The sequence below is a fragment of the Mesoplodon bidens genome (genome assembly GCF_964165515.1).
Source record: "Mesoplodon bidens genome assembly, chromosome: 1".
Lineage (NCBI taxonomy): Eukaryota > Metazoa > Chordata > Mammalia > Artiodactyla > Ziphiidae > Mesoplodon > Mesoplodon bidens.
Window position 1 is genome coordinate 51,623,336 of NC_138176.1, and position 27,577 is coordinate 51,650,912.

At 41.1% G+C, this 27,577-nt stretch overlaps 2 protein-coding genes across 3 annotated transcripts in view; one reads left to right on the forward strand and one right to left on the reverse strand.

The window, feature by feature from the left end:
• Positions 1-894: 894 nt before the first annotated feature.
• On the reverse strand, positions 895-7,824 carry LOC308625238 (uncharacterized protein; the record flags this gene model as incomplete). The annotated part of the gene is made up of 3 exons (XM_081249201.1): positions 895-1,143; positions 6,663-7,305; positions 7,385-7,824. The coding sequence occupies 3 exons, from the start codon at positions 7,822-7,824 to the stop codon at positions 922-924; spliced, it is 1,305 nt and encodes a 434-aa protein (XP_081105327.1). The 3' UTR covers positions 895-921.
• The window catches only part of WAPL (WAPL cohesin release factor), a 77,273-nt gene continuing 56,835 nt past the window's right edge, over positions 7,140-27,577 (forward strand). Inside the window, exons 1-3 of one of the 2 annotated variants that reach the window (XM_081251936.1) lie at positions 7,427-7,492; positions 8,154-8,353; positions 10,161-10,681. In XM_081251936.1, coding sequence (XP_081108062.1) covers positions 10,183-10,681 — 499 coding nt within the window. In that variant the 5' untranslated portion in view covers positions 7,427-7,492; positions 8,154-8,353; positions 10,161-10,182. Of the gene's footprint in view, positions 7,493-8,153; positions 8,354-10,160; positions 10,682-27,577 lie in introns of both variants that reach the window. The other variant, XM_081251937.1, reaches the window with a different exon arrangement.

A 27,577-nucleotide genomic window follows, 5' to 3' on the forward strand; every position in this document is an offset into this window, starting at 1 on the left:
GGGGAGCCACCAAAGATTTTTTTAAAAGAGGTAGATGGTTTGTTACATTCATGTTTTAGAATTATCATTCTGGTGGCTGTGTGTGAATTCATCTTTTTAAATAGACTTTTTATAGAACAGTTTTAGGTTCACAGAAAAATTGAGCATAGAATACAGAGAATTCCCATATACCTCCCTCCCCACCCACCCCCAGTTTACTGTCTTGCATTAGTGTGGTATATTTGTTACAATTAATGAACCAATATTGATACATTGTTAACTAAAGTCCTTAGTTTACATTAGTGTTCACTCTGTGTTTTATAGTTCCATGGGTTTTGACAAGTGCATACTATCATGCACACACTGTTACAGTATCATACAGAATCGTTTCACCACCCTAAAAAAATCCCCTGTGCTTCACCTATTCATTACTCCTCCCTTCCTGTAAATCTCTTGGCAGTCACTCTATCTCAACTCATCTTGCTTTTCCAAAACATCATATAGTTGGAATCATACGGTATGTGGACTTTTCAGACTGGCTTCTGTCTCTTAGTAATATGCATTTAAGGTTCTTCCATGTCTTTTTGTGGCTTGAGAGCTCATTTCTTTTGGCAAGTCTATTTCTTTTTGGTTGGGGGGGGGGCCACACTGCACGGCTTGTGGTATATAAGTTCCCTGACCAGGGATTGAACCCAGGCCCTTGGCGGCGAAAGAGCCGAGTCCTAACCACTGGACCACCAGGGCATTCCCTGGTAAGTCTATTTTTTTACATTTTCCTTCAATAAATATTTACTGAACTTCTATAGATTCTGTCTATCCAATAGAGATATAATGCAAGGTCACAAATTTACTTTTTCTAGTAGCCACATTAAAAAAGGTAAAAAGGAGATGAAATTAACTTTAATAACATGTTCTACTTAACACAATGTATTCAAAATATTATTATTTCAACATTTTATCAGTATAAAAATTGAGATACTTTATATATACATTTTTTTGTACTAAGCCTTGGAAACCCAGTGCTATGTATTTCCAGAACATCTCAGGTTGGACTAGCCACATTTCCAGTTCTTGGTGGACACACACAGCTGGACAGTGCAGTACCGTGCTGGATGCTGAGGATGAGCAGGTGGACAAGGTCTCTGACATCATACCGCTGACAGTCTAGTGTGGGAGACAGATAGTAAAGAAGTCAACAAATCATTTTGGAGAGTGATAAGCGTTATTGAGAAAATAATACACCCGTATTATACAGAGACTGGGAGGCAGATTTAGATTGCCTGGGTAGTCGGAAAAGCCTTTCTGAGGCTGAGACCCAAATGAGGAGGCATTAACCATCAATTATCTATTGCCACAATAATGCTGTATAACAAGCCACTTCAAAATTCACAGGCTTACTATAATAGCTAGTTATTATTGCTCATGAGTCTACAAGTCAGCTGGGCAGTTCTTCTGGTCCCAGGTGGGCTCACACATGCATCTGTGAGCAGCTGCAGGTCAGGTGGGTGGCTATGCTGATCCTGGCTGGGCTTGCCTGTTTGGGGTCTGCTGGCTGTTGACTGGTATAGGATGTCCTCAGCTCTTTTCCATGTAGCTTCTCATCCTCCAGCAGGCTAGCCCAGGCCTGTTCTCATGGTGGAGGCAGGGATCCAAGAGAGAATGTGGAAGCATTCAAGGTTTATGAAGGCTCAGGCTCAGAACCATTTATCACTTCTGCCACATTCTTTTGGCAGAAGCAAGTTACAAGGCCAGCCCAGATTCTGGGAGGAGTTGCAAAGACACATTGCAAGAGGTGTGTGTACAGGGAGGGATGGAAAATTCAGGCGATTTTGGCAATTCATCTCCCATATTACTTAAAAAGCTTTCAACACCATCAGGAAGTTATAACAATGCTAAACTCGTATGTGCCCAATAAAATATCCTAAAAATATGAAAACAGAAATAGAATTGTAGGGAGAAATTGACAAAATTCCTCTTACAGTGGGAGGTTTCAATACACCTTTTGCAATTATTGGTAGTTCAAGCACACACACAAACAGTAAGTAAAGATATGGAAGAGTTCAACATAATTTATGAGGTATTTAGTTCACAAATATTTTCAGCATGCTTTCTGTGTGTGAGGCACTATTCTAGGTGTGCTGGGCATATAGCAGTGAAAAGTCAACAATGCCTGTCCTCATAGAGTTTATATTCTAGTGGAAGGAAACAAACAGACAAGTTAATATGTAAAACAAACATGATGACCACTATGGTGAAAGACAAGAGGGAAAGGATATGGAGTGTGGGGATAGCAGGGTGAGGGGTTTGACTTAAATAGCATGGTCAGGGTAGACCCTACTGAGGAGACACTGGAGTGAAGACCTGAGAGGTGAGGGCTTGAGTCCTGTGCTTACCTCTAGGACCAGTGGAGGGAACAGCAGTACAAAGACCCTGAGGCGGTAGCTGGTTTGGCAGGTTCTAGTAGTAGACAGAGGCATGCTTGGCAAAGTGGGAAGGGATAGGAGTTGTCAGGGGCCAGATCATACAGGGCCTTATAGGCCATGGTAAGGATTTGGGATTTTAGTTCTGGTGATGGGAAGCCCCAGGAGGGTTTTTGTTGAGGGAGAGGGGTATCATAGAGCATTAGGGGTGAGGACCTTGGGGAGAAGAGGGCTATTTCCAGACAAGAGTCAGGTAGCCAGACCTTTAGAGATGACTGGGTACCAATCCTTGTCAGGCAGCCTGTCCCCAGGGAATTTCCCTTGCTGTGTCTTTCAATTACCTAGACGGCAGTTTATTCCCCAAAGGATGTCACTATCTACAGAGAACATGTTCCAATTATCCCAGAAAACAAGGTAATTGGGACTGTAGTAATATTCATTGCCTCAATTCTCAGAATGAAAACCTATCCAAAGCAAGAACAAAAGGTAGCTCCAGAAAGCACTCCCTCCCACTTGGGAAAACCCAGTCATTAACTTATGGAGCCATAGTTTATGTGAAACTGTTGTCAGTTTCAAGTCACTTTCTTTTTATGAATAATCTTACATTAAAAAAGGAAAGAAATGGGGCCATCTATTCAACAAATATTTACTGAGCACCTACTATGTGCCACACACTCTTCTAAGTGCAAGGGATACAGCAGAAAACAAGACCGGCAAAGATCTCTAACCTCATATGGAAGATAAACACGCAAAATATGTGATATGTTGGATGAGAGATAAATGCTCTGAAGAAGAATAAGGGGGGGGGAATAGTGAACATTTGAGAGTGGGTGTGTTACAACTTAAAATAGGCTAGTCAGGGGGACATTAGTTGAAAAAGTCCTATCAGCCCAATATTCCTCAGAACAGAGAGAAGGGTTGGGGAGTGTCAGAGGTATAAAGGCAGGGGGCCCACATCTTGTAATACAACCACTACAATGTTAAGGGTATGATTTATAATTTTATTCCACATTCCATGAAAAGGAAAAATTTCCTCTAGCCGATGTGGTAATTTCTGACCTCTAGTTCTTGGAACTGAATTATATAAGTTGTAGTACATTTTACTACACATTATCAGAAAAAGACTGCATAGCTCTATTTAGCAACTCCAGTTCTGACAGTTCCCATGTCTGGGCTAAAACAAAGGCACAACAATGGCAGAATAGATTCTTCCATTAGTTTTCTTTGTGGGATTTTCTTTTTTCAGCTAGAGTCCATCTGAGTGGAACTCAAGGTAGTGGGGATGCTGTGCTCCTCTAGGCAGCATACAGGGACAGCCTGCAGCATCAAAGGGTACACGCTTGCCTCAGATCCTTTTCAGTTTCTGAAATACATAGGAAATTTAATGGAAAAAAATCAGACATCTGAGAGCTTTGCATAGACGCATTCTAGCAAAGAAAAAAGCACCTAGTGGGTGTGTATGTGCACAGATTCAAATGAAGTGAAGAGAACCAACCTAGGGGGTGGGAATGGGGAATGGGCGGGAGTATAAGCTGAGGGAACTAAGAAAACAAAAGCAATAAAATACAAAAAAAAAAAACCAAAAAGCTGCTTGCCCATGTGTTATCCACACTGGAATCCAGTTCACTCACTGGTATGGAACTCTGGTATGGGCCATGGCAAGGGAAGGGGGTGGAGCCTTCAGAGCACTTGTTAGCCTCAGTGGAACCAGGGAGGTAAAGGGTAAAGTGGTGGTACAGCTTGCAGATCCACAGTCTGAACTTCCTCTAGGAGGGTCCCTGGAGTGGGCAGGCTCTCCTGTCTTTAGTGTGGGACACATGAGGGTGGAGAGCCCTAGCACAGCTCTTTTCAGTATTCATACACCAAGCTTCCACAGACTTAACACACACACAGAATTTATTTTTCAAATCATGTACTGGATTCAAGAAGATCTGAAAGTAATAATGGGTCCCGAATATGCTTAAGAAAAAGTTTGATTTCCGTATTAGTTACAACACCTCGAGCAAATGCCAACGTCTCCATTACCTCACTTGTAAAATAAGGATAACAGGTAAAGATGCAAATGAAGACTTCCTCAAGAGCCTGATATCATATCTGATGCATAGTAGGTTCTTAATGTTCTCCCCCATCCTAACAAAAAGAATTAGATTACTGTCAAATGCTATGGGTATACTTTAAAACAGGACCTGTTAACCTTTAACATGTGGACCAATCACCTGGGGGAATCCTGTTCAAGTGCAGATTCTGATTCAGGGGAGTTGGGGAGGAGATAAGGATTCTTGCATTACCCAACAAGCTTCCAGGTTCTGACTATGCTGGGGGTCACTCTTAGAGTAGCAAGAATTTAACATTAAGTTCCATTACTTAACACAACTACCACACAAAAAGCCCTCAAAAGGAGCTCCACGGACTAGCTATTTCTTTAAAACTTTTACTTTTCCACTTCAGCTTCATGCAGAGTCACTGACCCAGCTAAATGCCCAGCACCAGCCAGGCCAGGGCATAATGAGCTTTGTGAGGGCATCATTTGGTCCTGGAGGGTTCACAGCACCCTTTTACAGAAAGATCCTGCAACTGTCTCCCCACCACTTTCAGCTTTTTGACCTTAGCCTTTGCCTCTGATGATAATTACCCCTTAATTAGCACCCACCACCATGTCATCTAAATAATTATAGTAAGTGCAGCTTGCACCTCTGCTGGCAGTCTTCAAACAAACTGATAAAACAAGATCCTATGCCAATTTTTAAAAAGACAAAACTGACCCAAATAAAAGTCACATGCTGTGGAACACGCAGACTCATTACAACTTCCATTAGAATAAGCTACTTGAGTTGGTTTTGAAAAAAAAAAATTATATAGTGAAGCCCTAACCCCAATGTGAGGGCATTTGGAGGTAGGGCCTTTGGGAGGTTATTAGTTTATGAGGGCAGAACCACTATATGAAGAGACAAAAATGATCTCTATCATGTGAAGAAACAGCAAGAAGGCAGCCATCTGCAAGCCAGGAAGAGAGTCCTCACCAGGAAGAGAATCAACCTGCACCTTGATCTTGGACTTCCTAGCCTTCAGAATGTGAGAAATTTCTACTGTTTAAGCCAAAAAAAAAAAAAAGAAAAAAAAGTTGGTTTTGATACAATCAAGTATTGATATATTTGGGAAATTGTAAATGTCGGAATGTAAATTTTGCAAGCAGTTGTGCAAAGGTAAAACAATTCAGCCAGACTAAAATCCACTTTAAATTCCTGTTGGGAAGGGCTACAGGATGTCTGAACTATTTTTTCTGTTTGTAGTTGCTCGAATATATTGGAGGAGTTTGGTAACTTCCGGGTGCATTCAAAGCAAATTACCTTTTGTGGAGGAAGAGGCGGGCTTTTCAAATAATGCAATTAGTAGTTTTCTAATTTCCCAAGTGGATCTCCATTCACTGCCCACCTAACAGCAGTGCCGTCCGAGCCCAAAGAATCATGTACATCTCTTAGGAGGAACCAATTGTGCTACTCTTAACGTGGTTTTCCCTCCGCAGCCTTAAAAACAAAAAAGGAAAACTAAAACTTTCCGAGTTTCTGAAGAGGTAATACATTGACACGGAAAAAACTTCGAACAGCACAAAATGGTGTATAAAGAAAAATAAATGATCTCCCATCATCTGCCACCTCCCTGTCCTCCCCAGAGGCAATCACTGGTTCATTAAATTTTTTATTATGGAAAATTTCAGATATATAGGTAGAGATATTGGAATGAGCCCGTGTATAACACAGCATCAGCAATGAAAAACACCCCATTGGCTTGTTTTATTCTCCTTCCATCAGTCTTTGTAGGAGTTATTTTAAAATAAATCCCAGACACCGGATCATTTTATCTGTCAAAACTTTTAGTATTTCGTCTTTTTTTTTTCCTTTCTCTCCTTCACATAACCACATTACTGTCAGCACACCCAACAAGGTTAACGATAATTCCTTAATACCATCCAATATTCTCAGGGGTCACTTTTAACGGGTTCGGGACGGACAGAGGGAGAAAGAACTACGAAGGTAAGGACCGAGGGGATACAGGTGGCACAATAAAGAGCCGAGCTGACATCGCTCCAGGGCGCGGCCGTGGATCGGTTGCCCAGCTCCCCCGGCCTCCCAGTTCCCGCTGTCATTAACTGCGCAGGGCCAGCACCGGCCAGGACGGGTCGAGGGCCGCACGGAGCCGCGAGCTCCCAGCCTCCCGTCTCCCAGGCGGCGACCCCAGCAGGCCCGGCGCAGCTGTACAACCCACCGTCCCCAGACACCGGCGAGTCCCTGGAGGGGAAACGATTGACACAGCTGCCTGCACTGCGCCCCCGGCCCTCCCCCGTGGCACCTGCGTCTCCCGGCAGGGCCAGCAGCTGGAACTTGCTCCGGAGCCCGGGCCGCCCGGGCCCGCCGCAACCTCTCCTCCGGCTGCCAGCTCCCGCTCCGAGCTCTCAGCACCGCGACCTCGCGGGCTCGGACTACAACTCCCGTCGGGCCCCGCGGTCGGCCCAATGGCGGGCGCCGGAGCATGCGGGGCGCGGCGCCTGCGCGGCGGTTTGAGTAAGCAGCCGCGCGATTGGCTGCGGGGTCGGGCGGCCGCGCGGGGCCTGTGGGAAGCGGAGTGACGGAGCGAGCCGCTGTTGGAGGAAGGAGGTGGGGGCCGGGAGCGCAAATGGCGTTGAGATGGTTCAGGGCCCTGTTCAAACTCTAGCGCTGACCATTCACCGACGGAAGCGGCGGCGCAGGAGGCGGCGGCGGCCCATCGGGGGCACGTAGCGGGCTCTGGTACCAGCTCCGGCGGCGGCGGCGGCGGTGGCGGCGGCAGCCAGGGAGGCCTAGGCCCGGGCCCGGCCGGCGGCGCTCGAGGCGGGGAGGGAAGTTGCGGTGCCGCCGCTCCTCCCCCCGCCCTCCACCGGGTTTCCTATTTACCGAGAGCGGAGTCGCGGGTTCTGACGGTGGCGGAGCCCTTTGCCTCTCTTCGCTCACCAGCCGGCCCCGTTCTCCCGCGCGGGGCTCCGGCGCCCGCCCGTGGGCCGTTGGGAGCGGGAGAGGCGGAGGCGGCCCGAGGCTAAAAGCACTCGCCAGGCGCCGAGGGTAAGTGAGGTCTCGGGTGGCTGCCTAGGCCCGGAGCTTGCCGAGGGTCGGGGAGGCAGGGGTCCGGGAGGGGGTGATGGAAGTCTCTGTATCTCACCCACCCGGTCTCTGAGGAAGTTGGGCAGGGGAACGATCTGAAGAACTCTTTTCCCCTTTATTCTGAGTTCTTTCTGGGCTACGGCTGATTTAGTTCCCTCCCCAGGCGCGGTCAAGTGCGTTGGTTTCAGGGCGGAATTTTTTTGCCGTCTTTCCTCCGCCCCTGGCCGCCACTGAGGCCTTCCACTGCCCTGGGGATTCGGTGGCAGAAGCTTCCGGGGCGTCGGAAGCAACATCCCTTTCCTGGGAGGTGGGGGTGGGGAGGAGAAAAGTTGCGTGAGCTTCCAGCGGGAGGGGGGCCGCCTCTCCCCGCCACCTCCTTGCGCACCGCCGCCCTCAGGTGAGGATTTCTGGGTGATGAGGTTTGGCTTTTCCGGCTTTCATTCCGTCGTGGAAGCCCCTAAGCCCTTGGAGATCTGAAAGACGCTGAATTTGGTTGGGGGTTAAGTGTGAGGACCTTTTATCCCAGCTTACTTCCCAGAAAATTCGACCTAGCTTTGGGCTGGGGCAAAGGCCCACCGACAGAAAAGACCTACTTGTGAATCATTCTTTCCTTTTTGGTTAGGGTAATCTTTGGAGTTTGAAGCCTGAGCAAGATAGCCTGTGTTCTTGAAGTATACTGAAAATATAATGTCACATACGTCTACACACTTGTTTTTGAATTTCTGTGTACTTTACACTCAAGGCTTGGATAATGCCATCACAATAGTTTGTCTAGTGACTTAAAAAAAAAAAAGACGTGGAAAACTGTCAAGACAGTCAAAGGTAGGGGATATTGTATAATGAACTCCCATGTATTCATCTTTCAGATTCAACAGTTATTAACTCTAAACCAAATTTTTCTCATCTATGCACTTTCCATTCCACACCCCTTAAAGTTAGAGAATCACTGACATTATTGCATCAGTATTTCAGTATATATTTGTCAAAGACATGGGGTTTTAAAAAAAAATAAGCATGATTTTCTTGTAACTTAAAATAATTCACTCCTTAATATCAAATATTCATCTGCAGACTTTCAAGTTGTAACAGTGAATGTTTTATGGTTCTCGGACCACTTTTGCCATGAGTTTTTCTGGTATGGGCCTAAAGTAGCCCAAGTCTAGATTTTTGGTTTGGCCTTTAGTCAGCATTTTTAGGTAATTACCGTGTTAGTGTATCCAAAACATTCCAGCTTTGTTGGTGTATGTGTAAATGTAGATCTGTAGATCAGGGCTTTACATCCGAGGAGGAATGAAAAGAAATGACTTATTTTGTGTTTCTTGTAGCTGCCAAATACACTTAGTTTTTTTTTAGCTATTCTTAACAAGAAAGACAAGATTTTTTAGTGTAAATCTACAGTAGAAGGGGAAGTAGATTTCCCAAAGGAAAAAGTTTTGTGACATGTTAAAAGGTCTTCAAACAAATTACAAATTATTTTCTCTTAAAGCAGATGTGTATGATGACTAAATTAAGTATTATTTTGCCCAATTAGAATTGGCTTCTAACCAAAATATTAGAGGGGAAATTCCTTTACTGAATATATATATGCACACACACATATATCAAACTGAGTTTATTGGGATTCCCTATAAATTGGGAGAATTTAAGTTGATAAAGGGAAACAAACTACAGATTAAAACATAGGTCAAAATACCATTCTCATTGTTGTATTGTGTAAGAAATGGATAAGGATTGATAGTGTTTAAGAAGTACTTTAACTTGTTTTAAAAATGTTTGACTCTTGATTTACTGTCCTGAAATTTTTGTCCTAGGACTTAGTATGTAGATAAGTCAGATGAATCAATTTATCCTATCTTCAAGCAAAGAGGAAAATAAAGTTACATGTTTCTATTGCTTCTTTTAATAATCCATGGACCAGTCATTGTAATATGCTGGAATTCACTAGCTCCAGCAAATGAACACAGCACTATGGAGAGAAGGAAGGTAGAAGAAATATGGTTTCTTGCACTAAGGGAGGTGACCAAGTAAGGAATATTTTTCAAGTCATAGTTCGTATTACATTAGGCCAAAAATCAGGTTTTTAAGGATGGGTTAAAAGTTGCAGGTTCTAATATGTGGGAAAATAGCACCATTCTTCTGACTTTTTCCCCCTTATATGAGTAAGTGCTCTGAAATTTCAAAGAACTATATTTAGTCAATTATTTGACATCTCTAAAATCCTGAAAAAAATTAACATTTTGTGCTTAAGATTTTATATTAAGGGTAATTAGCCTCTTCAGATTATTTTTTATGGTAAAAGTGATATGAGAATAATAAGTAGATTAATTTGAAACTTTTAAAGAAATCAGTGTTCCACTATAAGTTGGTTTTGTGCATGCTGTCTTATAAGTTGGTTAGTTGTTGGCTTTCTTATTCTGCAAGTAGCATATGAATATGTACTCGTAAAAAAGATTAACAGAAGTATGTAGAGTAAAAAATGAGCCCCTCTCTTTATACTCCCTCCCCTTATTTATTTAACTGTTTTTAAAGATTTGTACCTTGAATGTGGAAAAGCCATATGGGGAGAAAAGCCATATTTACTTGTTAAATATTGGGTGATTATATATTTTCTTACTTTTTTTTTTCACAGAGAATATGAAACAGGTGTCAAAATGACATCCAGATTTGGGAAAACATACAGTAGGAAAGGAGGAAATGGCAGTTCAAAGTTTGATGAAGTCTTTTCCAACAAACGGACCACCCTTAGCACAAAGTGGGGAGAGACCACATTTATGGCTAAATTAGGACAGAAGAGGCCTAATTTCAAACCGGATATCCAAGAAATTCCGAAGAAACCTAAGATGGAAGAAGAAGACACTGGAGATCCTTTTGGATTTGACAGTGATGATGAGTCTCTACCAGTTTCTTCAAAGAATTTAGCCCAGGGTAAAGGTTCCTCTTATTCAGAATCTAGTGAAGCTGCTCAGCTGGAAGACGTCACTCCTGTACTTGAAACTAATAGCAAAATTAGTCATGTGATGGGTGAAGACAGTGTTGTATCTGATAAATGCTTACGTTTGGAGGATACTTTGCTTGGGAAAGAAAAGAGCACAAACCGTGTCTTAGACGATGATGCAAGCAGAAGTAGCTGTGCTAAATTAATTACTTCAGGTAAGTTTTGATTTTCTTTATTCTGAGCCAGGAGAGCTTTGTATAAGCCATTTAGTTAAATGATTTTGATTTAGATTCTGAAACATTACACCTCTTGGGGTTTTTTTCTGCATTAATAATTAATGGGGACCAAAGATAATTTTGTAGAAGAGATTTAAGAAATTAAAGAAACCAATTAGGAGTTGCAGTTTTACTTAAGCAACTTGGAAATTAATGTTTCCAGACTGTATTCACGGTACATTTTGGGAGTGATCTTTCATTAATCTTTAACTCCAATTGCAGTAAGAAACATCTCTTTTTGTTGTGTTGGGATTGCACAGCATCTCATTTCTATTACTGTGGAGGATTTGGGTGGTTACTGATAATGAAACTGAGATGAGCATTTACAATGAGGATTAAGTTTAGGAGTGTTAGACTTTCTTCCAAAACTAGGAAGATTATGGAAGTATGGAGTGGAAACGAAGAATTGAGCAGGGCTTCCCTGGTGGTGCAGTGGTTAAGAGTCCGCCTGCCGATGCAGGGGATGCGGGTTCGTGCCCCTGTCCGGGAGGATCCCACGTGCTGCGGAGTGGCTGGGCCAGTGAGCCATGGCCGCTGAGCCTGCGCGTCCGGAGCCTGTGCTCCGTGGCGGGAAAAGCCACAACAGTGAGAGGCCCACGTATTGCAAAAAAAAAAAAAAAAAAATTGAAATTAGTTTGGAGTCTGGTGTCAGTAGCAACTTGTATTAATAGATTTTCATCCACAAAACCAGTTGTATTTTTAAAATGTTAATTTGTAAACCTGGCATCTAGTGTTTATTCTTAAAACAATGTATTTTATCAGTTGTACCCCTAACTCGTTTTTGTAAAGGATTTAAGACTTACAATAATAAATGATAAAATGCAATTAACTAAAAGACTGAAGAGCTTAGATTGGAGATGGCAAGGGAGACAGCCTGCGTGACTTATCAGCAATAGGATAAGGATCGCACTGTGGTCTAAAACAAACCTTAGTTCTTGACTTCCTGGCAAAATTTAGTAATAATAAAAGGTTACATAGGGACTTCCCTGGCAGTCCAGTGGTTAAGACTCCGTGCTTCCATTGCAGGGGCCTCGGGTTCGATCACTGGTCAGGGAACTAAGATCCCGCATGCTACGCGGCCTTAAAAAAAAAAAAGGTTACAGAGAGCTCATATTTTTAAAGGAGGTAAAGACAAAACTTTCCTATTTCTGAATTCTGGAGAGGAATTTGTCCTTTGGGGGCTTACTATAAGGCACCTCCAATACTTTGCCTTGCATAGTTTTACAAAAAATCCTGAACATTTTCCACTCTTTTTCTCACCCTTGGATGAGAGGGTGAGCCAGCTGTTACTGTCATTCCCGTGGTCCTCCTGGTTAATTCTGATTTGGCTCTTCTTAGCCTACATTTCTCTTGAAGCATTGTTCATAAATTAAGGTTAGGTTAACTTTTCATTAGAAAACAGCATAAAAGCTGTTTTCCAGATCAGCTCCTAAAAATGTATTCTAATCATAGAACCATTGAGCCAAAATGAACTTTAATTCAGCTTTCCTTGTTTTATAGATGAGACTCAAAAAGTAACAGTCCAAGTTTGGGTAGTGGCAGAATTGGAATGAGATTAATTTATAGATTTTTTTCAAAACGCACACCTACTCTGTGTTCTCCACCATGCCAGGCTCTGGGAATGCTGTTCCAGTCAGTTATCCAGTGTTCTAGTCCTCAGTATGGGACAGATAGGCTGGAGGAGGGAAGATGAGGCTGGGGAAGTGGTGAAACTGGTCAAGGTGCGCAGACAAAAGCTTCCCCAAGTGCTGTCTTTGTGGGGGGGGCATCACTGGCAGGCAGAGGGTATCATCAATAGGATAAATGTTTAGATACAGGGGGTACAGGAACTTGGAAGTGAAATATTCATAGGTAGCAATTGCTTATATAGTTTTGCTCATGTTACATCTATATATATCCAGAGTGCCATTTGAAGTTGTTCACTGGGAACTGGAAACATAATTTTCTGTAGAAATGAGGTATTAGCTTCCCAGTATAATGTAGCTAAATTGTAGTTCTGTTGCTGATACTGTGGACTGACTGGGAATCCAAACTCCATTATAATGGGTTTGTGAGGGGAAAATACATACTAATATAGAGAAAATAGATGTTCAAGAACATCTTGTTCCTCTTCCTTCTTTCTTCACAAGGCACCCTTAGTAGGAAGGGAATGGTGTAGCACTGTAAGTATTTCTTACTTTCTCCTCTCCCTCGCCCATCCAGAGCTGCAGCAACCCTGGTAGCTTGCTGTAGGATAAGAAGGGAACTTTGAAGGAGTGCTTTTAATTCTCATGGTCTTATAATCCAGGTCTCCCTAAGATGTAAAAGTTATTGTTCTTATAAACCCTTTATAAGTTCATGTTTATAAGTTGGTTATAGTTCTGAGAATACTTCTAGACATTATCAGCTTCCTTTTTTGCCCATCTTCTCTAAAATTTGGGCATTTCTCTGTGCCTAGACTCTTCTTGCATTATGTCTGTCAGATTGTCATTGCCTTTGCTATCATTCAGAAAACCTTCTGATTTTAGTTGAAGTTTAGAAATTCAAACCTAAGGTTTTGATAGAAGGAGTCTCTGTAAATCTAGAGTGGTTCCTAAACCTTTTTTGAATTAGAGATATTTTGAGAATGATAAAATTTTGGACTTCAGATAGAAGTGCTGTACACCTATTTCGGTCTCAGAAATTCTTTGCAGGTCATGTACAGGAAATTTTATGATTATTCTGTTCAAAGTGCACAAGTCAGTTTCTTTGGTATCCTTCCAGAGGAATGTTCCTGCTCATTCATACCATTTTTGCTGCAGAATTAAATCACATCAGTGAAAATGACTTATCCAAGCTCAGACTTATTATATCATATCTTCTGGCATTAAGTTTTAAAGTAGATCTCTTTATGGGGGAGTATGTGGTTAATTTTTAGGTGCTATTAAAATTCTTTGTTTTAAATATTTCATACCAGATAGTGCTTTTTAAGATTGTGGCTTATTTGAAGAGGAAACCCAGAATGAGGTCATGGTAAAATATGATGGTTGCTGTTTTCCAAGTAGGTGCTTGGTGGGTAAGGGAACCAGAAGCAAGATTACAAACTGAATGAGAACTGCAGGGAAGGACTGAGTTGCTAAAACATCCTAACCTTGATTTAAGAAAAAAAACTTTTTAAGTGTGGAACTTTCAGACACACAAAAATAGAATGTTAAAAAGAATGTCATGTACCTGTTTTCTGGCTTCAACAGTTGTCAGTATATGGCAAATCTTGTTCCATCTATTGTACACACTACTCTCTCTGCCTCCTGGATTTCTTTTTTTAAATTTATTTTATTTTATTTATTTATTTTTGGCTACATTGGGTCTTTGTTGCTGAGCACAGGCTTTCTCTAGTTGGGTGAGCGGGGGCTACTCTTCATTGCGGTGCGTGGGCTTCTCATTGCGGTGGCTTCTCTTGTTGTGGAGCACGGGCTCTAGGTGCGAGGGCTCAGTAGTTGTGGCACATGGGCTTATTTGCTCCGCGGCATGTGGGATCTTCCCAGACAAGGGCTCCAACCTGTGTACCCTGCATTGGCAGGCAGATTCTTAGCCACTGTGCCACTAGGGAAGTCCCTCTCCTGGATTATTTTAAAGCAGCTTCAGGATTTGTTATTTTATCTGTAGATACTTTAGTTGCAGTGATCATTAAAGCCAGTGAATCCTCAAACAAGTGTGACACTTAAAAATGACTTTTAGCAGGGCCTAAAACTTTGACCTTTTGAGAGATCTTAGAGTATTCTTATAAAGTTTGGAATCCAGGGCTATGTGCATTAGGGGTAAAAGAAAGCTTCTCTTGCCTTTTATATGCAGCTACTTCTATTTTCCATCTTTGTGCTTTCTGCTACAGGTTTTTAATCTGGGCTCCAGAATAAAGTGTGTAAAGACTTGTATTTCTATTTGGCACACTTTCCTTGCTAGCCAGCTGGGATTCAGTCTACATATCCTGCCAAATATTGAGATAACTATGGCATAGGCTCTTAATTTGCATGACTGTCTTTGTAGCCAATAAAATTTTTTCCATTTGCTTAAAGCTGTACTGAGTATTTGTATAAGTTAGAGGGCTGTTATTGTCAGGAAATTAGCAACTTTGATTTAGAACTGAAGATGGTTTTTAGAAAGGGAAATGAATTGTTCTAGTCCTGAAAGCTTAAAGTAGGCCAGAAACTTGTGACCTGAGAGGAGATTGTCATCTACTCATTGGATAAAGTACAGGTGATTAATAAGGATTACTAAAGAATTCTGCAAGTACAGCATCAGCAAGAGTTATCTGCCTTCATTTAGATATTGAATGTATTTGTCATATAGAATATACTTGTCGTACCTGAAATCAGCTTCTTTTAAGAGAAGAGGATAAGGGACTTCCCTGGTGGTCCAGTGGTTAAGACTCTGCACTTCCACTGCAGGGGGCACGGGTTCGATCCCTGGTTGGGAAACTAAGCTCCTGCAAGTTGCAAAGCTGGCCAAAAAAAGAAAAAAGATAAAAAAAAGAGAGCAGAGGAGAAGATACCTGTTGTTACTTTGTGCTGAGACCTTTATATATCAGTTGCTCTTTAATCACAACTATTTAAGGCAGGCTTTATTCCCATTTTAGAGGGGGTAAAGCATAGTTCAGAGAAGTTGAATAACTTGAACTATTAAGTGGAAGATCTGAGAAACGTCCAAAGTGTTCTTTTCATACAGTGCTGCTGTATTCTGATGTGAGTGAACTTAATTTTATCATATTTAAAGCTTTATATTTAAAATAACAGACTGTCACTATACAATGAGTTTTCTCTTGATGTTGGAAATAACTTTGACAACAAATTACGGATTATCTCTTGCCTCTGTTTAAGTAATTTTCTTTTTAATAAGAATAGAGGCCAAACTACCTATAATACTTACTGAAGAAAGCTGACCTTATTTTTATAGTTAATAGGTATCTTCTGTTTGTTAATTTTTTGTTCTGTATGGAAATTTAACAATATGCAAATTCTGAGAGACACTGTAATTTCAAGTAAATACATTTTGTTTTAAAGTAGAGCTTTAGTTTCTTGTAAAGGAGTTTCTTTGTGAAAGGAGGTTCGTTCTCAGGGTTTGAGCAGTAACACAAGTGCAGGTAATCACTAATAAGTTTCTTCTCAGATCCAGGTTGAATACCAGCCATGAGCTGGTACAAGAAAACCGTAAGCATAGTCTCTGTCCTCTAGGGTTGGAACTGTTGACTTCTGCTGGTTATGATAAATAAGTATTTCTAAAACAATGGCAACACATTTTTGTAATGCTTGTTGTTTTTCAGAGCATTTTCAACATGTATTCCATATTCTTAGAATTTAGAACAAGATGATGCACCGTATATTTTTATGGTTCAGCCCCTGACTCTTTAGGAAATAGTCCTCAACTTTTCCAGACCTCTGGTGGTAGAGGAGGATGAATTTTTCATAAGTAGTTGTGGGGATGCCTTCCTTCCAACCATCCAGCTATAATTTCAGTGTCTTCTGTATGCCGGGTGTTGGATGTATGTCCATGAACAAGATCTTGCTCTTTCACATTCTAGTGGGCAAGATGGATTGAATAAAGAATAAGACAGATTGAATAAAGACAAACATTTTCTGCAGAAAATGACAGAAAAATATAGGATGCTGTGAAATATAGGCTAATTTACTTGGTCTGAGTGAGGCCTGGGGGCAAGACTGACGTTTGACTTGAGACCTGCTGGTGCACTGGGAAAGGATAAAAGTGAACCTGCTTGGTGATGTGGGCTATAAGGAAGGAGACATCAAGAATGAATCCCAGGTATCTAAGGTGAGCAACTGAGTACGTTGTAGTATCATTCATTGAGATAAGGGGACCTTTATGAGGGGAAGTTCGTGAGTTCAGTTTTGGATACATTGAGTTTAAGTTATTTGTGAGATAACGTTCAAGAGGCAGCAGGGTCTGCTGGTATGGAACTTAGATAAGAAGTCTTGGTTAACGATGATAAATTTGTGACTCAGCATATAAATGTTATTTGAAAGTACAGGATTAGAAGTCATTACAGAGAATGTAAGGAAAAGTACTGAACTGTGAAGAACTTGCAATACTTAATGGATGGAGAGAAGAGGAAGAAAAACTAGATAAGGAAATTGAGTAGGAGAAGCTAGAGTACCTGAAGGAAAATCATGTGAGTGATATTTTATAGAACCCAACAGAAAAGTGTTTCATGAAGGATCTACTGAATTGGAATTCCTGCTGTAAAATCAGTGAAAATGAGGACTGCAAAGCAGGCATTGGATTTTACAGCTTGGATAGAAGTGGTCTGAGCAGTGAGTACACAGCTAGGAAATGGGGTTGGCAAGTGTACACAACTTGTTAAAGATGTTTGAAGGAGAGAAGAAAAGGGGCAGCTAGAGATAAATGAGGGGTTCTGGAAGGTTTGATTACACAAGGGAGCCTTGAAGCATAGGATCCAAAACCCAGGGGGAGAGTGGTCTTAGGAGAAGGGATGCTGCATTTCTTGGCTAGGAGGAAAGGTGGGTGAAAATGTGAGTTTAATGGGAAGATGGAAGATAAGGTAGTTTATGAACAAAAGCTTCTTTTTTTTTCTTTCTTTCCGTAAAGTGGCAAAAGAAGTCATCTCTGTAAGGGAGAAAGAAAAAAGGATGGGTATGTGGTGGTTGTAGGGGAGGAGCAAAGGGTTCAAATAGATGTTGCAGAAAGTGGAAAAGGAGGGAGCTATCTAGGGAGAAAGTAGAATTTCTGGACATTATTGATGCCTTAGTTGAAGTTTGTATCACTGAAAACTCATGGTTGCTGATCTCCCCATTGAGTATGTGTGTTTCCCCCTCATCTTTAGTAGGCCCTATTAGCCAGAACCTACACAAAATACAGAATATTGGATAGAATAATGAGAATTACCCTGGACTGGCATTTTGTCTGAGTAGATATGGAATGAACAGATAGAGAAGAAAGAATTTAGGTTATCAACCAGAGAGCGACTGAAATGATGGACTGTGCAGTTTAAAGTTTACTAACTGGACAGGGTGGGTGGGTAGGAGAAAGAGAAGAGAGGTCAGTATACTGAGAGTCTTATTAAGTAAAAGTCAAGAATAGGATTACTGGAACAAGCAAGTTGGATAGTTGGTAGTGACTAAAATGTGGGTTATCTGATTTTTTAATATTTGAAAGTTGAAGCATTTTAGGACATGACAAGTTCCTGGATGAAACTGTGAACTGGTGGCTCAGATGGAATGTAGAAGACTGTTGATGGGAGAAGATTAAGGAACTGGGAGGTCAGGGGGTTGGAATTTGGTGGAATTCAGGATGATAGCGAAAGTGGCATGGAGGGGTAGATTATAAATCTTCGTGTAAAATCCTTTAATGAAGAATAAGGTTGTTAGATGACAGATATGAGGAATATTAGAGGGTAACTAGGTGACACAAGCCTCAAAGGAATGGGCTTTTATGAGTGGGGAGTAGTAATAGTTTTATAAAGGGCAAGCCATCCTTCTCTGAGATACTAGAGGGCACTGCAGGAGAAGTAGCGTCCTTAGTCAGGTTTCAGTTAGGGCGAGGAAGTGATAGAGGGCATGACCCCCAGGTGTGTGTGAGTTTGCTGGTCACTGAGGCCTGAATACTCTGGACTTAAAAGGTACGGGGAGGTGGGGGTAGTGGGTTGTTGGATTAGGAGATGGGAAAGAAGTACAGGTACATTTTGAGTGTTAGAGTACAGGAGGAGGTAGATGACAAGATGTGTTTGCCTTCTCATATGTTTTTTAAGTTTTCATCTTGATTTATCAGTCAAGGTCACACTTGGAAACATGGCATGCCCCAGTTAGCCTCAAACCAGGAGGGTTTTAGGCTATTTACAAAGGTGTGGGAGGAATGTTAGGGAAAGCCTAGCCTGGGTTAGCTGCAGTGAAGCTATTATCACCCAGTTTCACAGGGGCAAGGGATTAATTGAGCCGTTTAGAGGCCACCTTAAGAAAAGCAGTATCCTTCTTTTGAAGGGACCTCATAAAGAGGGTGCTTGAGGATAAAGTATTTGAACCTAACTCTGCTCCTTCCCTCCTCTGTCCTGAGGCTCTTCATGGATGGAACCCGATGGAAGCCTGAGGGTAAGGAAACTTTGTTACAGGTCAGCCTACCGGGGCTGAGATCAGGGTGGAGAGTAGATCTGGAAGGGCAAGTAGAAGATAACTGGTGCAGTATCTAAAAAAAAAAAAAAAAAAAAAAAACTGTGGAAATGTACACAATTAGGTTATCATTATCAAGATAGAGACTACTTCCCTCTTGTCAAAAGCTCTTTCATGCTCCTTTATGGTGGGTCCCTTCTCCCACCACCAACGCTGGCATCTACTGATCTGTTTTCTGTCCCTGCAGCCTTGTTTTTTCCAAAATTTCATATACCTGAGGTCTAGAGTATGTAGCAGTTTCAATCTGGCTTTTTTCATTTAGCATAATGCTTTTAAGAGTATTCCACGTTGTTGCATGTATCAGGTTTTTTTTTTTAACATCTTTATTGGAGTATAGTTGCTTTACAGTGGTGTGTTAGTTTCTGCTTTATAACAAAGTGAATCAGTTATACATATGTCCCCTGATCTCTTCCCTGTTGCATCTCCCTCCCTCCCACCCTCCCTATCCCACCCCTCTAGGTGGTCACAAAGCACCGAGCTGAGCTCCCTGTGCTATGCGGCTGCTTCCCACTAGCTATCTATTTTAGATTGGTAGTGTATACATGTCCATGCCAAAAATATGGAACGCTTCACGAATTTGTCATCCTTGTGCAGGGGCCATGCTAATCTTCTGTGTATCGTTCCAATTTTAGTATATGTGCTGCCAAAGCGAGCACTGTATCAGTATTTTTATTGTTGACTAGTATTCCATTGTACGCACCACAATCCATTCACTAGTTGAAGGACATTTGGGTTTTCAGTTTTTGGCAATTATGAATGAAGTTGCTTACAATTCCATTTGGGTTTTTGTGTAGAGATATGTCCACATTCCTCTTGGGGCAAGTACCTAGGTGTGGATTGCTGGTCACGAAAATACTGAAATGCTTGCAAAGGATATACATTTTCTGTAAAATAATATAATTTCCTGTAAGTATTGGCATTTTAAAATAAAACTGACATGCAATAGGTATCATAGTGATTTCTTTAACTTTTTTATTGTAAAATAAAACACAGCTACAGAAAATCACACAATATAATAAAATATCTAGAAATACATGTTTTGCTTAGTGAATTATTATAAGAGCAACACTGTTGTAACCACCACCCACATCAAGGAACAGAAGAGTGCCAGCCACTCCAGAAGCTCTTCCTTGTGTCCCCTCCTTCACCTCAAAGTAATTGCCATCCTGTCTTTTATTGTAATCACCTTCTTGCTTACAAATACATAAGTATTTGCTGTTCACTTTCATACATTTAAAAAAAAAAAAGAACAAGTTTTTCTTTAACAGCCAGAAGATTTACAGCACCCTTTATCCTTTTTGAAATTGTATTTCTATCCCACTTCCCCTTTAGAGTTTGATCCTAATGAATATGTCTTTTTTTTGGGGGGGGGCTGCTTTGGGTCTTTGTTGCTGCACACGGGCTTTCTCTAGTTGCGGCGAGCGGGGGCTACTCTTCGTTGCGGTGCACAGGCTTCTCATTGCAGTGGCTTCTCTTGTTGTGGCACGTGGGCCCTAGGGTGCACGGGCTTCAGTAGTTGTGGTATGTGGGCTCAGTGGTTGTGGCCGTGGGCTGTAGAGTGCAGGCTCAGTAGTTGTGACGCACAGGCTTAGTTGCTCTGTGGCATGTGGGATCTTCCCGGACCAGGGCTCGAAGCCATGTCCCCTGCATTGGCAGGCGGATTCTTAACCACTGCGCCACCAGGGAAGTCCCTGAATATGGTTGTTTTTTTTTTTTTTTTTTTGCGGTAAGCGGGCCTCTCACTGTTGTGGCCTCTCCTGTTGCGGAGCACAGGCTCCAGACGCGCAGGCTCAGCGGCCATGGCTCACGGGCCCAGCCACTCCGCGGCATGTGGGATCTTCCTGGACCGGGGCACAAACCCGTGTCCCCTGCATCGGCAGGCGGACTCTCAACCACTGCACCACCAGGGAAGCCCCCTGAATATGTCTTTTAACGGTCATCTTTTCATAATTCTTTGTACAAAAATATGTGTATAAATTTAAATGTGAACTTTTAAGAATTTTCTGTGATTCTGATGCTTTAAGTATTTAAAAATTCTTCTAGATTAAGTTATTACCACAATTATTAGTGGTAATTGATCAAATGTGATTGTGAGTCTTAAAGGCAAAGTTTATTGGAAATACACCTCTTAATGACATGCGTGGCACCTTTTTTCAATTAGCTCATGTATATGTGGATGAATACTATTGCTAGAATTACAAAGTCTTTGGCATCAACCTATTCCTATTTTTTAATACATGTAAATATTGAGATACCATATTGACAAAAATAAGAATGGAGAGAGTTTTGCTATGGTAGTTTCTGTTTGGAAAGCAATAATTGGAACCACCTGACATGCAAAGGATTTGTTACCAAGACATTAGAGTTACTCAGTTATTAAGCACAGAAGCTAATAATGTATCACATTATTTCTTTATAGGTCATGCCGGAGTAGGAGCAGTGTATCATAGATTAGGGGTAGGTGAGGGATATGCCATTATTTGTAACGTGGGAGAAGAATGATTAATCCCAGATGGGTTGGTAGATCAGTTTTTGGACCAGAGTACATGAGGAAGATGGGGATTTAGAAACGAATGTCCCTAAAACTTAATTATGCCTGTATATGTTTTGGAAGGTCTTTGAGTAACTCCAGGGGTCTGTGTATCTAGTTTGAAGAGTTAATTGTCAGGGTGGCCTACTGTTTGAGGATTGGCTTGGGTATGTGGGTGTGGTTCCCTGTTCTTCTGCAAGGGTGGGCAGAGTTAGGCAGCTTGAGCAGGAGGCCGCAGGAGCAGACAAGCTTCTTGGTGTGTGGGTGGGCAATGGCAGTGGGCAGTAAGGCTCTCCATGGGCTGTTGTTGATGGGGACTGAGGGGAAGTTGAGTTGACTTGGACTGCTTTGTGTAGTGGGCCCAGCTGAATGCTGCTTTTGAAGTTTTTTTGGCTGTGCTGTGCAGCATGCAGGATGTTAAGTTCCCCGACTAGGGATCGAACCCATGCCTCCAGTGGTGGAAGTGCAGATTCTTAACCACTGGACCACCAGGGAAGTCCCTGAAGTTGTTTTATATTTACTGTTTTATCTTTAAAATTACATGTGGGCTTTGTGTTTGATAGGTATGCTTTATAAAATATAAAACATTTTAAATTACCACTTGAAATGCTCAACTTTTTAAGTACTTTTTACCTTCCAAATCTTTGAGTAAAACTGATTCACTGAGGATGATGTGCCATGTTTTTCCTGTGAGTTTTTAAGTGCCCTTGATAGATAGCCACATACCTTCATTGACAGTGAAAAATCAGTTCCTTTTCACAGAGGCAAGTGCTGTTAACAATTTCTTACATAGACTTTCATAATCTTTAATATGCACAGCATGTAAATCTGTGTATCCTTAAAAACAAACACATAAATGGGAGCATGATATATATCTGTGTATACTGTGTGTGTATAGTGTATTGTGCCTTAAAAAACACAGAAAAATCTTTAAGATGTACACATCAGTATTTATAAATCTACCTTGTTCTTTTTTAGCAGCTTCATGGTTTTCCATTATATGGATGTACCATACTTTAGTCTCTTAGGGGTAGTTTGGCTGTTTCTAGTCATTTGCTATTACAAATAAATGCTACTTGGAACATCATTCTACTTATGTTTTTGAGAGTCATGTTGTCAGTATAGTGGCAGAAGATGTTTCTAGAAGTTGAAACATCTAGAATTGAAAGAGCATATACATTTAAATATTCAATTGGTATTGCCAAATTTCCCACTAACTGTGGCTTTTTTTTTCTAGCATATCATTCTGTCTGACTTTGGACTTTGTCTAGCTGAAAGTAGAAAAAAAAAGTTTTGTTTATTTTGGGGGTTTAATTTTTTCTGCTTTAGAATATATACATCTTTATGTTTTAAAGTTTTAAATTAAAAAAATCTATCTGCACATGGTACAAAATGATAGTGGTTAAAAGCTTCCCAGCCCCTTTCTCCAGTTGTCCCAGCTCTTCTTGGAGTGATCGACCATTCATAATTTTGTTACCCTTTCTGACATATGCTGTGCACCTACAAGCAATACAAACAGTTACATATATGTGTGTGTATTTAGATCTACAAAATGATAACGTGCTGTTTTGTACCTTTTTCACTTAATATATCTTGGGAATAATTCTATGTCAGTATATGAAAGTTTTCTTTCTGGCCTCCTTCCGTTTTTTATTTAAAAATACTGCTGCATGGTGTGTCAATTTCCCTATGTTTTGTAATTTCTTAACTAATTCCTTGTAGATATCAGACCTTTGGGTTGCTTCCAGTGTTTTTGTTTTCTTTAAAAAGTTGCTTTATTTTTCAGACAATAAACACCACTTAACTATGTGGCTGTCAACTGTCTACTGACTGAAATCTACCGTCCCTCATCTGCAGAATGGGATACAGCTTCACATTTCCTTATCTGAAACCTTTGGGGCCAGATTTGTCTTGAAATTGGGATTATTTTGGAATATAGAAAGTGTATGTATTTTACATTAACACCCGTCAGGGGCTAGGCAGCACTCTAATCAAGACAGCTGTTTCTTCAGAAAAAGAAAATACTATCAGTAGCCTCACTTAGGTGAGGTCAGGTTTTGCTTCAAAATGCATTATGAGAAAACTTTGTTTTCAGAGCTTTTTAGATGGTAGAATTGTGGATAAAGGCTTGTGAATTTGTAATAGTACCTACATCAGATGGTTGCTAAGAGATTAAATGAATTAATAGATGGAAAGTATTTAGGACAGTACTGGGCACATATTGAGGGCTTAGTAAGTATATAGTTCAATTGTTTTACTTTCTTTTTCCAGCTTTATTGAAGTATAATTATTATATAACATTGTGTACTCTGATTTTTAATTGTGAATGAAATTGAGTGTCTTTTCATAAGTTATTAATTCATTCTATTTCTTTTTCTATTGATTGCTTTTATGTGTCTCTACCTGCTTTTTCTGCTGGGACGTTCATTAGACTTATCGATGTGTAAGAATTCTTAGTATATATATTTTTTTCATAGAAATCTTTTAAATTAATTAATTAGTTTATTTTTCTCTGCGCTGGGTCATCATTGCTGTGCCCGGGCTTTCTCTAGTTGCGGCGAGAGGGGCTACTCTTCATTGTGGTGCGTGGGCTTCTCATTGCGGTGACTTCTCTTGTTGCGGAGCACAGGCTCTAGGCATGCGGGCTTCAGTAGTTGTGGCATGCAGGCTTCAGTAGTTGTGGCACGCAGGCTCCGTAGTTGTGGGTCGCGGGCTCTAGAGCGAAGGCTCAGTAGTTGTGGTGCACGGGATTAGCTGCCCTGCAGCATGTGGGATCTTCCCGGACCAGGGCTCGAACCCTTGTCCCCTGCACTAGCAGGTGGATTCTTAATCACTGCGCCACCAGGGAAGCCCTGAATTCTTAGTATATTAAGGAAATCAGCCTTTTGCGTTTCCTTCATGACTGGTGATCATTTTTCATGTACTTATTTGGTAACAGTATAGTTTCTTTGGTGACGTCTGCTCACATTTTTTTGCTCAGTTTTAATTGGGTTGTTTATTTTCTCACTGAATTTTGAGAGTTCTTTATTCTGGGTACAAGTATTGTGTCAGACATATTTATTGCAGACATTTTCTCTGACTCTGTGGCTTGTCTTTGCATTGTCTTAACAGTGTTTTTTTGCAGAGCAGAAGTTACTGGTTTTGATGAAGTCCCATTTTATCAAATACTTCTTTTATGACAAGGGAGTACACTCTCCTCCCTAGGCATCCCCTTCATTGGACAGGTCTAGTTGATTTGTTAAAGAAAATATTTATTTATTTATTTATTTATATTTATATTTATTTATTTATTTAGCTGCACCGGGTCTTAGTTGTGGCACACAGGATCTACATTACAGCGTGTGGGATCTTTAGTTGCGGCATGCAGGATCTTTTAGTTGCGGCCTGTGGGCTCTTAGTTGAGGTATGCGGGATCTAGTTCCCTGACCAAGGATTGAACCCGGTCCTCCTGCATTGGGAGCGCAGAGTCTTAACCACTGGACCACCAGGGAAGTCCCTCTAATTGACCTTTAATGCTCATCAGTCCTTTTAGTTTCTATGAATTTGAATGATTTCTACACATTGAATAAGTTTGTTCTCTCTTTGCATGACAGCCACTCAGATTAGAGGCAGCTTGCCATGTAATGGTGGCACATCCCCCCCCACCACACACACACAAATTAAACTTTTCTCCGTACCTCACCTGTATTTCATGGGTCATGGTCTCCAAAGCCACTTCTCTATCATCTGTACAGTCGCCTTAGAAGTCAAAGGTTTTTGTTTAAATTTAGTATTTAGCACATCAGATGATACTCATTGCAATTTGCCCAGCACATTAGATTTTAACCTCTTCATCTCATCTAGACCTCTTATATTAATGTGGGTTTAGATGGTTTATCTGCTTTAGTATTTCAGTTTTCAGCAGCCACCACTAGAGGTAGTGTAATATGTATTAGAATTTGATATGGTTCTTTTTATGAGATCTCTTGGTCATTGGTTTAATTGGCAGCCTTTGTCATATATTGGCCTCTCTGGGCTGACTTTTCTTTATCTATATAATGATGGGTTTAGTGAAAAGTGAAAGGAAATATCTTCACTTTCTTCTAAGAAGGGTGAAGGTAGTATATATGCTGTTTGTATATACAGACTAGCATACAGTTATATACGTGTGTGTGTGTGTGTATCCAGCTTCAATAAACATCAATTCATAGTCAGTCTTATTTCATTTTTATTACCACCTACTCCCTTTCAACAGTGGATTATTTTGAAGCAAATTCCAGACACTATTTCATACATAAATATAATTCTTTTTTTTTTTTTTTTTTTGGTGGTACGCGGGCCTCTCACTGTTGTGGCCTCTCCCGTTGTGGAGCACAAGCTCCGGACGCGCAGGCTCAGCAGCCATGGCTCATGGGCCCAGCTGCTCCGCGGCATGTGGGATCTTCTCGGACCGGGGCACGAATCCGTGTCCCCTGCATCGGCAGGCGGACTCTCAACCACTGCGCCACCAGGGAAGCCCATAAATATAATTCTTTAACAGCTCAGCACTCCAAAAAAAAGATAACTGTAGGATCACTGTTACAGTTTAAGGTACTTAATATGTACCTTTGTTAATTTTTACTTTTTGTTTTTGTTTTTTTGGTTAATTTTTACTTTTAAGGCTTTTGAATAGACTATTTATAGACAATATAAAATTCAAGAGGTATGGAAGACTTTCCCTTTATCCTTCTGTCATCCCTTTCCCTAAGGGCGGCCGTATCTGTAGACCTGCCTCATTCTTTTTAACAGCTATATAGTATTCAGACATGTGGTTGCATGATAATTTAGTTAGTTCTTTATTGATAGGTATTTGTATTGTTTATGAAAGCAGAAATCAGGAAACAATGTTTTAGTGAGTTTCCTTGTTGCTTATGTTATTCATACTCATGGAGAGTTATTTGTAGAGTAAATAAAACAGCTTGCTTCAGGGTTAGTCTGTTTCTTTCATATGTACATTTTTAATTTTAAAAAGTATTACCAAATTGCTCTCTGTAGTGATTGTACTAAGATATACTCCTACAGATATGTAGTTTTATTTATTTTTATTGCTCTGCAGTATTTCTTTGTATTAACAGACCACTATTGATTGTACTGTTAATGGATATTTATATTTCTTTGTTTTGGAATGACGTCATAAGTGTACTTCCCTTATGTTGAACTACGTGGAATTTCTAATACTTGATTATTTTAAAAGTGGAAGTTTCATATGGTTAAGTTTAATAAGTCGTTTAGTGCACGTATGCATACATTTCTTTTAGGTAAGTACTTGGAAGTGGAATTTCTGGGTCATAGGATAACTGTTACGTTTTTTAGCTTTTGTAGGTAATGCCAGAGTGGTTGTTCCCATTTCCATTCTGAGCAGTTGAAGTTGCTTTACCTCCTCCGCAGTACTTGGCATTGTGAATTTTAACTCTTTCGTTGGTTGTTTAGTAGCATCTCATTATGGTTTCAGTTGCTTCTTCCTAATAACCAATGAATGTCAGTGCCTTTTAATATATTTATATTTTATATGTTTATTGAATATCCTTTTTTATCAAGTGACTGGTCAAGTCTCTTGATCATTTTTCTATTTTAAATTTTTATTGGGTGTCTTATTGAGTTGGGGCCTTCTTTACATAGTTGTAATCAACCCCCCACCCTGCCCTGGCCACCCCCCCCCACACACACACAAACACACACACACACTCCCTCACTCACTCTCACTCACTCTCTTTCTGGTATGGTAGTTCTCTTAAATAGCGTTTTTTGGTGTGTGTGTGTGTGTTTTTTTTTTTTTTTTTTTTTTTTTTTTGCGGTACGCGGGCCTCTCACTGCTGTGGCCTCTCCCGTTGCAGAGCACAGGCTCCGGATGCGCAGGCTCAGCAGCCATGGCTCACGGGCCCAGCCGCTCTGCGGCATGTGGGATCCTCCTGGACCGGGGCACGAACCCGTGTCCCCTGCATCGGCAGGCGGACTCTCAACCACTGCGCCACCAGGGGAGCCCTGTGTGTGTGTTTTAATCCTTTATTTTTTTTCTTTCTTTTTTTTTTTTGGCTGCGCTGAAGCATGCGGGATCTTAGTTCCCTGACCAGGGATTGAACCTGTGTCCCCTGCAGTGGAAGTGTGTAGTCTTAACCACTGGACTTCTAGGGAATTCCC